The sequence below is a fragment of the Bombina bombina genome, chromosome 1 (assembly GCF_027579735.1).
Source record: "Bombina bombina isolate aBomBom1 chromosome 1, aBomBom1.pri, whole genome shotgun sequence".
NCBI classification, from domain to species: Eukaryota; Metazoa; Chordata; class Amphibia; order Anura; family Bombinatoridae; genus Bombina; species Bombina bombina.
Window position 1 is genome coordinate 1,017,432,844 of NC_069499.1, and position 13,778 is coordinate 1,017,446,621.

Sequence of the window (13,778 nt, forward strand, 5' to 3'; positions counted from 1 at the left end):
ACTAAAAGAAAGTCTCTGGTGTTTTGGTCAAAATAACCATATTCAAAGCCATCATCAATTAAATGTGTTAACTCTCTCTTGTACCTGCTCGTTGGATCATTACTCAATTTGATATATTGATTAGTATCTTCCAACTGCCTTAGAGCTTTTTGTATGAAATGTGTTCTGTCTAGGACCACAATTGAGCCCCCCTTATCTGCATTTCTTAGAACTATATCGTGATGGTTACCAAATTTGTTAATTGCAAAGATCATTTCTTTATTGACATTTGTACTTTTATTGTTCACTGTATATGCAAGTTTGTTTAAATCTTGTTCTACCCTCTGTTGGAATTTTTCCAGTAAGGTTCCTCTACTCTGTATTGGATAAATTTGTGAGGGATTCTGTAATTTGGGACCTAATACTCTAGGTATCGTTTCATCTGCATACTGATCACTTTCTGATTGTAAGTTTTCCAGCGCAGCCAAGTCACAAGCCTCACTAAAAGATAAGACCTCTGTCTCTAAATCCTTGTAGTTGTCATTCATATCATTCAATATTCTGCCGGTTGTATTGGCCAATGGCTGCGCCTGAACTCTCACCAGCAAAATGTTTTCTAAGAGTGAAATTTCAAATTAATTTATTTACGTCCAACAAAGTGTGAAAGAGATTAAAATTTTCTGAAGGGACAAAATTTAAACCTAACTCTAATGCTTTTTGCTCACTTTCTGTCAAACTGTATGTGGAAAGATTGACAACAGTATTTAGTTGTATTTTGCTAGTCCCCTGCCCCTCCTGGTTGGGTACCTGTCCTGTCTGAAATTTCCTCTGCCTCTCCCCCCCCCCCCCCTTCTGGTCTTGTGGGGGGTTTGGAAAAACCTGTGAAACTTCATTGTAATCAGTTTCTTTCAAAATCCCTTGTACATTTGGATTAGTGACAGGTCTAGTGTGAACACTAGTATGGTTTTTATTTGTCCCACTATGATCTATATAATTAGATGTACCTATTTCTTTAGGTCTTACTACTGGAGCTTCCCTACTCTGAGTTAATGTGTCAGTGTTTAGTTCTTCCTCACCTGAGGAGGGACCTTCTCCTGAAAAATCAGGTTCTATTTCACTCTCACTAAAGGTTACTGTCTTTTTAGGTGTATTTGTGCCTGCTGAATCTCTATTGGGACCTCTATTGCTGTTAGTTCTGCCCCTATTTCTGCCTCTCCCAGTACCTCTTCTGTATTTTGTTCTTGATCTCTTTTGCCAAATGTTAACCTTGTTTGAATCATAATCTTATTGGTCTCTTAAGTACTTTTCATGTTTGATATCTTTTAACAATTTCTTGGCTTCTGCAACAGTATTTTTTAAAATTAGATCAAATTTTTCAAACTGTATCTCATTACTGCGATTGCTTAATACTTCTTGTATAGCATCTGTTTTGACACTTCTTTTAACAATTTTGTTTTATAATCAATTAGCAAAAGCATTAATTTCAAGGAGCAATCAGTCAGTGTCCTGTTCCACACTTTAACAAATTCAGCGTCATCAGTATTGAATGTGGGAAACTTGTTGAGTCTTAGTCCTCTAGGAACCATGCCCAACTTGTAGTATTTGTCCAAAGTCCACACATCCCACTTCAATTTATTTTCTTTAGTAAGGTAAAACTCCAACTCTTGAAACAGTCTTGGTAAGGTAAATTTGGAATAATCAGTTGTAAAGACAAAATCCAGTTCCTCTAAACACCCCACTCTCTGTTCAGTGGACTGAAAAAGAGTAAAAAGTCTTTCCTTGTATGGTTAAGCTACTTGTTTCCATGTTTGAATATACTTTGACAGACAAAACAGATGTCCAATGTGCTTAAATGAATGATAGCGTAGGGCCACGCTCAAATCAAATATCAGTATATACACAACGAAAGTCCAAGCACCAAAAGACTATCTTTCCTAGAATACAGTCAATGGATGTAACATATAATCTCTTACCCGCTCTTTGTGGAAAAATTGCTGCTTGTGCTGAATGTTGCGTCCCGTCTGAGTGTCGGTCCACAGGAGCCTCCTCTCCAATTGCGGTTTATGTACCTTTTACTCTGTGTAGGCTATGATTAGCCTGGGCTCCCTCCTCGATCACGCCAATGACGGTTGTTACCACTTCAGCTCTTTCACCTTGTCTGGTCAGTTGCTGCTTGTGCCACAGTGCTTTGTGGGAAATCCTGCTTTATACCCAGGGTCTGTCGATATTTTCTCTGGTGCCTGTGCTCACTCTAAATCCCCAAATGGTAAGTATTCATACAGTGATCATACGATCAAAAAAGAGGAGCACTAGGCAGGTTCCGGTAAAATAAAACTTAGCTTTTATTTAGCATTTCAGCTCTCATTAAAAACTTAACAATTGAACAACATTGTGACAGATAGCGTAGCACTCTCTTGCTTACGCGTTTTGGCAATAGCCATAGTCATAGCTTGAGAGGTTCACATACAATACATCCTTTTAAAAACCCCAATACCTTCTGATTGGATAATTAAAATTTGAATTTGACTGCTTGCTATCTGATTGGGTGTTAGTTCAAAACTGAGGGTTACTCTTTCGTGTACTGAACAGCTGTGTGTTTAACTTTATAGGGGGTGGTTCCAGAATACCTGTGTTGTTATTTACCTAGATTACGTGCCGTCTGATAACATGATATAATAGCAAACGAAATACGGCATGTTTAATTATGTTATCATCAACTTGCTCTATAAATGCATATCTCAACTTTCAATGGAAAAATAATAGATTGATCAAGTTATTTTGTTCTAACTAGTCCATTTTTTGCCATATATCTAAACGGACCATACTCCATTCTTTGTTTCAAAAGAAACTTTTCATGTACATACATTTATGTTAAAAAATCATTATATGTATCTCATTGCAATGTATCAACAAATTGAATGAATAGTTTATCAATACTATATCTCATGTGTGCTAGTTATCTAGGATCATTCTACTCTAAAATACTGTAAATCAGACTCTGTGTCCCAAAATATACATGAAGTGAACGAAACAAAAGCACTATGTGTAATAAGTGCCATAAACACAGAGATTTTAATGGTCCATGTTTGAACTAACACCCAATCAGATAGCAAGCAGTCAAATTCAAATTTTAATTATCCAATCAGAAGGTATTGGGGTTTTTAAAAGGATGTATTGTATGTGAACCTCTCAAGCTATGACTATGGCTATTGCCGAAACACGTAAGCAAGAGAGTGCTACGCTATTTGTCACAATGTTGTTCAATTGTTAAGTTTTTAATGAGAGCTGAAATGCTAAATAAAAGCTAAGTTTTATTTTACTGGAACCTGCCTAGTGCTCCTCTTTTTTGATCGTATGATCACTGTATGAATACTTACCATTTGGGGATTTGGAGTGAGCACAGGCACCAGAGAAAATATCGACAGACCCTGGGTATAAAGCAGGATTTCCCACAAAGCACTGTGGCACAAGCAGCAACTGACCGGACAAGATGAAAGAGCTGAAGCGGTAACAACCGTCATTGGCGTGATCGAGGAGGGAGCCCGGGCTAATCAAAGCCTACACAGAGTAAAAGGTACATAAACCGCAATTGGAGAGGAGGCTCCTGTGGACCGACACACAGACGGGATGCAACATTCAGTACAAGCAGCAATTTTTCCGCAAAGAGCGGGTAAGAGATTATATGTTACATCCATTGACTGTATTCTATGCCACAGCAAATTGACATTTTTGAATTTGATGCTAATAACAAGCATATGATTGAAGATTGTGCTGCAAGTTAACACAGGCACATCTGAGCATTATTAAGATATTGGGAATATCCTTGACCACAGGTTAATTGTAAAGAAGGAAAGATAGTCTTTTGGTGCTTGGACTTTCGTTGTGTATATACTTCTCTGGGCCTTGTCAGTAAGGTGCAGCCATATCCCTCTAAGTACATTGGGAAAAGAGTCCACGTCTGGTTTCCCTTAGGGAGACTTTTCCCAGGGTCATATTACATATGCAAAACAGAAAGAGAATCAGTCTGCCAGGAATGAACAGCAGCTCAATACCTTGTTCTATGGCCCGGTTGCCACCTGGGAGTAGTTTCTTTCTGCCCAATTGTGCTTTTCACAGAGGAAAACTCTTGTTGCTCAGTGTGCCTAGAGGGATATGGCTGCACCTCACTGATGAGGCCCACTATAGGCCGAAATGTACGTCTGAGGTTTTGCTGTTTCTCTCGTTCAGAGAGGGATTGCCTGGTATTTCAGGACTGGACTGCACTGTTTAGTCAGGATCAGACTGATATACTACAGGGAAGTTCATCTCTGTGAAAGGCACATATTGAGCAAAAAGAAGCTGCTTTTTGGGTGGTAACTAGCAATAGAACAGATACCTTACTTTGTTCTCTTGGCATGCTTTGTTATAAAGCATATGTACATATACTTAGCAGCAACAGGGGGAGCTAGCTGGTGACTGCTGGCTACACACACATTCCTTTTGTCACTGCTTTACTAGATGTGTTCAACTAGCTCTCAGTAGTGTATTGGTGCTCTGGAGATTACTTTAACTACTTTGCAGGGGTTAAACACATAGTTATATGCAATTAGTAGTGCAAAAATAAAATGGTCTAAGCATCTTCCTTCTGCTCTTTTATGTTAATTTAATTAAGGAAATTTCAACTTCTTTTGCTTTTCACATTTATAAAAATTGACCAAGGTCTTAGAACAACAGAATATTCTGACATAGCTAGCTGTTAGGCTCACAACTTACCAGGGAATCCGTTTCTCTGTCCTATATAATCTGACGTTACATATTTACTACAATACTTACTGATCGTTTAGTCCAATTGCTACATTAAATTGAAATGGAAAGGTTGTTTTTACTAAGACGCTCTCAATTTTTCTTAAATCAAGGTTACTGATTATTTTATGAGCCAAATATTAACTAACTGTAGAGGCAGGCAAAGAAGGATAGAACGTATACATAAGTCATTATCATTATATGATTTAGGTGGGTTATAATCCGCTGTCCCAATAAGAGTCTAATAGGATACACTGCACTTTCTACTTCGGACATTTCAAGTAATACTGAAAACTGTAGAAAATACAGAGCAGAGCTCACAGACCATTACAATCCTACAATCAGCAGGGTGGTTGGGAGATTGCTTGGATCTTTCATTAATCTTTATTTAGATGTTTGTTTATGGTGATTGTTCCTCTTATCTCCCATTTTACATTTGTACCTGCTCTCTCGCTGATCAGTTTGCTGCCTTCTTTCCCTCCCTCTCTTACATGAATGACCTTTACTTACGTAACATTTTTTCTACCAACAGGTGGCTGTACGTTTGAGGAACATTACAGCAGCTGTGGTTACAGTGTGGCTCTGGGTACCAGTGGGTTCTCATGGGAGCAGGTGAACACGTGGGAGAGACCCCCATTTGACCCTGCTATACCAACAGGTAACGCTCCCCACTAGTTTTAGCAGCCTACAGTTTCTTCACTTGATCCTTGCTGTCTGTAGCCTTCTTTTATGATTTCCCAACTACCTCACCTTTCTTTCACTGGCTTGGGCCATATATTTATGTTTCAAATGGATGTCTATTACAAACCATTGAAATAGCTGTACATTTTTCGAGCACTTCTTGGTTGTTTTAGTGGTTTGTTATATTAATACACTTTTTACTTCTCTGATTACCTTGTATCTAAGCATCTGCAGACTGCCCCCTTATCTTTTACAAACTTGCATTTCAGCCAATTATTGCTGACTCATGCATAACAAGCAAATGGAGTACAGCACCCATCACTCACAAGACATGGAGAGGGCTTACCAAGCCCAACACATCAATAAGAAAGAAAGTTCTCCAGCTTGTGATTAACAGTGACAACCTTTATTGTGCATACAGGGTCCAAATCAGAAACGTTTCGGGCAACAACTTAGCCCTTTTTCAAGCTAGATTGAAAAAGGGCTAAGTTGTTGCCCGAAACGTTGCTGATTTGGACCCTGTATGCACAATAAAGGTCATCACTGTTAATCACAAGCTGGAGAAATTTCTTTGTTATTGACTCATGCATAACTCCATGGGAGTGAGCACAATGTTATCCATACAGTACACATGAACTAGCACTGCCAAGCTGTAAAAAGCTAATAAATTGCACTGAGATAAGAGGTAGCCTTCAAGGGCTTAAATCAGCCTATTAGCCTACCTAGGTTTAGCGTTCACAAAGAATACCAAAAGAACAAAGCAAATGTGATGATAAAAGTAAATTGGAATGTTGCTTACAATTGTATGCCCTATCTGAATCATGAAACATTAATTTTGACTTTAAAGTCCCTTTAAGTAAAAAAAAAAGGTGGTTTCATGTTTCATGTGCATTTTGCTTGTGTAAAAGATTTAAAACCCTGAGAATAGACTTATCTTCTAAGGAAACACAAAAAAGATCAGACATACATTGTTTTTGCAGGGCAATTCAAATGTATTGGAAGGGGAGCCATTGCCTAAGATTTTTTAGATGCTCATGAGGTCACCAAGGGATCTCCTTGGCGAGATCATGTTTGAAATTCATTAAACACTACTTTTCCAGGATTTAACAAACAAAACAATAGAGCATAAGAGTCTCTATGTGAGGTGCGCATATATACAGTTCCAAACCATCCGGGGAAGTAGGGTTTTCTTTGGTAGTAAATCTTTCAAACGGTCAGGCAGCACTCTTGGGGTATAAACGATGGATAAAAACCTGTGTAAACAGAGAGATAGAGGTGCCTCATGGGACAGTATCGTGCACACAGATATAAGCAGATTCTATAAGGAAACTCGTGAACAGAGGTACTCACAAAAGCAGCTGCATAAAAGTATGCCTTACAGTGCAGAACGGGACCTCTTGTCGCCCGACAGACAACTACTCTGGCACTTAGACTTGGGAACAAAGGACCAATCAGCGGCCACCTCACCACCGGCATCAGTAATGGGAGCTGTCTGCGGAGTAGCCAGTCACCGGCCTCGGTAATAGGAGTGACAGATCAATGGACCAATCATGAACAGCAAACGGAGAGCAAGTAATATATAAAAAACTCGTAAGTTTATTGAGTTTAAAAGTTTAAAACAGTAGCAATCAGCAACGCGTTTCTCGACCTACGGATCGTTTCATCAGGCTGATACTGCACATAATATACTTGCTCTACTTATAACATACCTTAAGCCTATCAAAAGCCAACCCTACACACACACCCCTTGTTCCACCAATGAGGAGGATCTGACACGTGCATGACCGTGGCCAATCGTTAATACCCAATCGGTGCAGTGTGTGTAACGTAAGCTGTACACAGGAGGAAGATAAGAAATGCGATAATAAAAACCACTTAATCAAAACATCAAATTGTTAAAAAAACGAAAAACCCTACACAGGCTCATAATATCATATAGTATGTCTAACATATCTGAGGGCATATGCATAGCGTGTGTGATATTTGGTCAAGTCAAAATAGACAAATTTGTATGAGATATATACATTCATCAATTGCCAATACAATATCGCCGTATACATATCAAGTATAAAAATGACAACATTCAGTAAAAAATGATATAATGTGTATCATGATGACGTTAAATAAAGATATCTGCCTGGCAGACATATCCGAAAATTAAAAACTGATACAACCAGCAGATCACAAAAATAATAAAAAAGTAAAAAATAATAATAATAATGACAATAGTGTCAAAACAATAAATGCAATATTGCAGCAAATCAAGACATGCCTGCACATAATATGTTGGTTAAATATTCTAAAAACCACGTTTATGCAATAAAATACCTGCAATATATTAATTAATCCAGATAAATATATAAAATGCTTATAAGTCTTTAGTGATAATATACAATTAAAATCTAATTCTGCATAATGGATTTTAGCACTTATGGTGGAAAAAATAGTATTCCCTTGTTAAGAAATACAGCGTCTTCCATTGTTTGTATGTAGGATAGTAGCTCAGTCACTTTTTGAAACAAAGGAGCAGATTGCTGCTCCCAGTTTCTTGCTATTACCAGTTTAGTCGCCATCAGAATGTATATGTACAGGTATTTTTGGTCTTTAGAGATTTTGGGAATACTAAGGTGGAGTAAGTATGTTGCTGGGCCTGCACCTAATGGGAGCTCTAGCTGTCTACATAAGTGTAAAACCTGTCTACATAAGTGTAAGAAATAAAAAAATAATTATATTAATGTATAAAAAATGCTTGATATAATATACAAAAGAAATCAAATTTAATGTGACAATTGTGATTGATGAAAAAGTGTATAGAATAAGAAATGTAATACTGGTTATATTAATGTGTAGAAAATGATTGAGATTAGTTCATCATACTTATCCTAACTAAAACATAAAACATACTCAGACAAAAGGAGACCCAATGGAGTGGCTCATTAAAAGGCAGACAAATCCACACATAGAGTTAGACCATCAGGATGCATACTTTTCAGTATGTGTATCCAATAAGTCTCCCTCTGTCTGAGTCTGAAAAAGCGATTGTATAGATGGGACTTGGGTATAAATTCAATAGGGGTTATAGAAAAACAGTTAGTGTCGCCATTATGAGCATTATTACAGTGTCTGGAGACGCTGTGTGACCTGTAGTTATTTTTCATATTGCGTTGATGTTCGGACCACCTTGTGCTGAACCGCCTACAGGTACACCCCACATACTGTACCCCACAAATACATGTAAGTAGGTATGCTACATAATTGGACGCACAGGACACGTGGCCAATGATAGTGTAAGATTTCCTGGTAACACTGGATCTAAAAGTTTTTTGTTTGTTATCAATAAACTTTCACATCTTACATCTGCTTGACCTACATTTATATGAGCCTGACGGTAATGGGCATAGTGCGGATTGACTGCAAGAGAGCAGTTTCTTGTGTTTGACCACTTTACTTGGAGCCAACAATGTTTTTAGAGTAGGAGCCCTTCTATAAACTACTCTGGGTTTATTTCCTATTTGTTTCCCCAAAATGGGGTCCTTCAACAAGATGTCCCAATGTTTTTTAATAATCTGTTTGATCAAATTATGGTTAGAATTGTACTGAGTTATAAAAAGAGTATGCTTATTAATATTATTGGTTTTTTTCTCCTGGTTGAGTGGTGGAGCCAAAAAAATATTTGTCCCTATCATCAAACTTGGCCCTTCTATAGCCGTTATCAATAATATGTGCTGGATAGTTTTTCTCTATGAAGCGTTCTCTCAGGATCAAACTTTGGGACTCATAGTCAGATAAGGATCTACAATTACGACGGACTCTTTTAAATTGCCCATATGGCACATTCCGTTTCCAGGAATAGTAGTGACAACTCTTAAAATCTATGTAACTGTTACAATCTACTGTCTTAAAGAAGGTGGTACTAGTGACCCTTCCTTCAGTAAAACAGAGATTCAGATCTAGATATACAATCGATTTATCGTTTATGGCACTCGTGAAAATTAGACCTCTATCATTGGAATTGAGATGGTCCACAAACAGGTTTGCAGAAGACTGTTCACCTCTCCAAATGAAGATGAGGTCATCGATATATCTGCCATAGAATACCAGGTTCGCCCCAAAACCCGAATCATAGATGTATTTCTGTTCAAAAGATCCCATAAAGAGATTGGCGTAACTCGGGGCGAACCTGGTACCCATGGCAGTTCCTCTAGTCTGGAGAAAAAATTCATCCTGAAACACAAAATAATTGTGTCTCAGGATGAAAGAGATAAGTTCAAGCAGAAACATTCTTTGAGTCTCTGGTAAATAAAAGTCTTGTTCCAAATATTCGGACACTGCCAACAGACCAAGTTCGTGGGGAATGTTCGAATAAAGTGCCTGAACGTCGCACATGATCCATATCATATCAGATATAATACAAAATGGTTCCAAATTTTGAAGGAGGTCAGTAGAGTCTCGTATATATGATTCGAGGCCCAATACATACCTCTGTAAGAAGTGGTCCACATATGAAGATACATTGTCGGTCAAACTACCAATCCCCGCTATTATGGGCCGACCTGGTGGACAAATACTGTTTTTATGTATCTTTGGGAGATGGTAGTAAAAGGCCTGGTTAGGCTCATTAGGGACCAAATATTCTTTTTCTTTTTTCAGAAGTATTCCTTTCTTAAAAGCGGACTCTACAATATCTTTAAGAATAGCTTTAAATCTCATGGTAGGCTTTGATAGGCTTAAGGTATGTTATAACTAGAGCAAGTATATTATGTGCAGTATCAGCCTGATGAAACGACCTGTAGGTCGAGAAACGTGTTGCTGATTGCTGCTGTTTTAAACTTTTAAACTCAATAAACTTACGAGTTTTCTATATATTACTTGCTCTCTGTTTGCTGTTCATGATTGGTCCGTTGATCTGTCACTCCTATTACCGAGGCCAGTGACTGGCTACTCTGCAGACAGCTCCCATTACTGACGCCGGTGGTGAGGTGGCCGCTGATTGGTCCTTTGTTCCCACGTCTAAGTGCCAGAGTGGTTGTCTGTCAGGCGACAAGAGGTCCCGTCCTGCGCTGTAAGGCATACTTTTATGCCGCCGCTTTTGTGAGTACCTCTGTTCACGAGTTTCCTTATAGAATCTGCTTATATCTGTGTGCACGATACTGTCCCATGAGACGCCTCTATCTCTCTGTTTACACAGGTTTTTTCCAGGATTTAGTTAGTGATCGTTCCTGCCAACATCTATAGCAGCATGAGGCACCAATACATCATATCACACACATCACATAGGAACCACTAGCAAGTGGAAAAACAATAATCAATCACAACACAGGAAACACGCTTGCAAAATGATGTAAAGGATGTAAATGTTTGTAATAGTATAATAATAATAATATAATCTGTATTTTAAAGGTAAATTAGTAATAACACTAAAGGTTTCTCCAGGGGATGGCAATGGGTGTTCTAACGCATTTTAGAGATGCTGTAGAGATTTTTCACCTACTCCTCAGTCCGGCATGGTAAATTCATAAGGACACTTTAACCCCTGTAAGGTATCTTGTCTTGCGATCATGTCTATCTATTTTTCATTCTTTTCTCGTTAACTGTTTCCAGGATTTATTTTATTTTTGCATATTTTAGAGGGACTTTTTTATAGAGGGAGTTTTTGTTTTTTTAATTAGTTTGTTCTGTAAGGTTTTAAACCTTTTTTTTCTGGTGCCGGTTCTATGTCCTTAAGGGTTAACAGTTAATAGATAAATGTAGGTCCATGGAGTTTAACTTGGAATTAATGGCTGTGACAAGGAGCAAGTACAAATCTCTTTGCATTGAGCACTTTTCGAGGTGCATTTTTTTTTCATGACTCAATTTTATTTAAAGGGACACTAAACCCAAGCATTTTCTTCTATGATTCAGGTAGAGAATACAATTTTAAATAACATTCCAATGTACTTCTATTATTTAATTTGCTTAATTCTTTATATATCCTTTGTTGAAGAAATAGCAATGCACATGGGTGAGTCAGTCACATGAGGCATCTATGTGCAGCCACCAATCAACAGCTACTGAGCCTATCTAGATATGCTTTTCAGTAAAGGATATCACAAGAATGAAGCAAATTAGATAACAGAAGCAAACTAGAAAGCTGTTTAAAATTGCATGCTCTTTCTAAATAATGAAAGAAAAAATGTGGGTTTCATGTCCCTTTAATCTAGGCCATTGTCTCTCTAGTTTTTTGTTTCTCTGTAGTTAAATAACTTAATTGCTTCCAGTTATCCCTTCCATCTCTCGTGACTGAAACATTTACTCTACTGTCCATTCTTAACCTCCCCTCACTTAGTATCTGTCTCTCCTCAGGTTCGTTTATGTTGGTGAACAGCTCTGGATTTGCTTCCGGCCAGAAGGCTCACCTTCTCCTACCTGTGCTCAAAGAGAACGACACACACTGTGTTGACTTCCATTACCACCTATCAGGACGGTCCAGCCCCGGCACATTAAATGTATATGTGAAAGTAAATGGTGGACCCCAAGGAAATCCAGTGTGGAATGCATCTGGGGTGGTGACCGAAGGATGGGTCAGAACTGAACTAGCCATCAGTACCTTCTGGCCCAACTTCTATCAGGTAAGAGCCTTTTCACATGGGACTACATAATGCCAGTGGTTAGCAATATTTCACAAATTTAGATGCCATGGAAATAAATATAAACTATAATTACAGCATATCTCAGTTATAAGGGTAAGCACCAAACTTTACTTTCTGGGTTCAATATCCTTATTGATGATTTAAAATCCTATTACCAGAGGCTTTTTTTTCCATCATTCAGCTCTTACTCTCATTTATACAGAAATACTAGCACACTAAACACTATAGGGCAAACAACAACCCAGCTAATGCCCAACTAATGTGCAATCTTTAAATCTAAAAAAAGCAGATACATAGACATTAATTTACAGTATTTATCCCTTGGTTGGAATTCCTTTTTTTTTATTAGCATATCTGTTTTTGTAAAAATCATCTGAATTCACCACCCACATCGGTTTTTATTAAAAATAATCTAATCCTAAATATTAGTAAATCAAATTATTGACACAATAAACACTTTTAATTTCTGCACCCTGTCACCCTACTGGATGATTCTTAAAGTCAAATCATTATTCCTATATAAAATCACATTTTGAAACAGACATAGACACAACTAACAGAGGTGAAGGGTATGTGGTTGCATCAAATAGTAAGCTCCAGGGATCCTGTCTAGTCAGTAATTTTTATGGATGAAAAAAAAAGCTCAGTAATGGTCAAACATGGGCATCATCTTTGTTGTAAATCTGTTTTATATGCAATGTCCATAAGACATTGTCCACAAGAGCTAGTAGATTCTTGGGTGTCTATGAGCAAACAGACATTAACTAAATAATCAACTTTCCTCACTTGTCATCTTTATTAGCCTAGGGACTTGTATCCTATCTGCCATGTAAGTACCCATTACATGAAATAAGGGTCAAATAATAGGGAACAACATTATATCCTGTACAATAGTCAGTTGCAGTGATGGGTTTAGGAATCAGTAACTGGTAAGTACTTTTTCCATGTTCTATATGAGTCATCTGACTGACATGTGATGGCTCACTTTAATACCTTAGCAATTATATGGATTCTGGGTGCTGTAGTTCTGCCTGTAATTGGTTTGTCATCAACATAAAACAGGACTAAAACTCTCTGTATTCAATGCTCCCAGAACATGCACCTCCAGGCAGCTGCCTAATGCTCCTAATGAAAAATCCAACTCTAGATATATATTTGTGGATTGACAATAATGAGTGCACATTTGGTGCCTGTGTAGATGTAAATCCAACTCTTTTGTGTGATAGACTCAAAGACAGTGGGGGACTAGATATGCACCTGCTGCTCAACTTATGTCTGTGACTTTTAGTAGTCACATTACAAGAAAAAAAAAGGTGGTGTGTTGGATTTTGAAAGCTGTTAAGCTTAAGATGCAATTATTTTTTATAAGATGTTTCCATTAATTTCCCCTCTACCAATGTCAGATTCTCAGGCCTGTAGCTACCAACCTCTTACATACTGCCATTTTTGTGATGTGATACGACATAAGCAATTACATAGCAATTCATCCAGAGCTACTCATGACAACAAAGGCTGATTAAAATATCCAGCTACTAGCACAAATATGAACTTTTTTTAATACGACTGAACTGACATCTATACTAGTTAAAAAAACACCTGAATCTAAAATGGAATACAGAGAAAATAAACTAGCACTGGTTTAGTGAAATGTAGCCTGAAAGATTATTGTATTTGTTTCTTATAGGCAAGAAAGTTTAAAGAGGGTTG

General features: G+C 37.7%; 1 protein-coding gene across 1 annotated transcript in view; it reads left to right on the top strand.

Moving 5' to 3' along the window:
* The first annotated feature begins 3,606 nt into the window (after positions 1-3,606).
* Positions 3,607-13,778, top strand: part of PTPRT (protein tyrosine phosphatase receptor type T) — a 415,529-nt gene continuing 405,357 nt past the window's right edge. Inside the window, 3 exon segments of the mRNA XM_053716292.1 lie at positions 3,607-3,649; positions 5,294-5,419; positions 11,785-12,050. Coding sequence (XP_053572267.1) covers positions 3,607-3,649; positions 5,294-5,419; positions 11,785-12,050 — 435 coding nt within the window.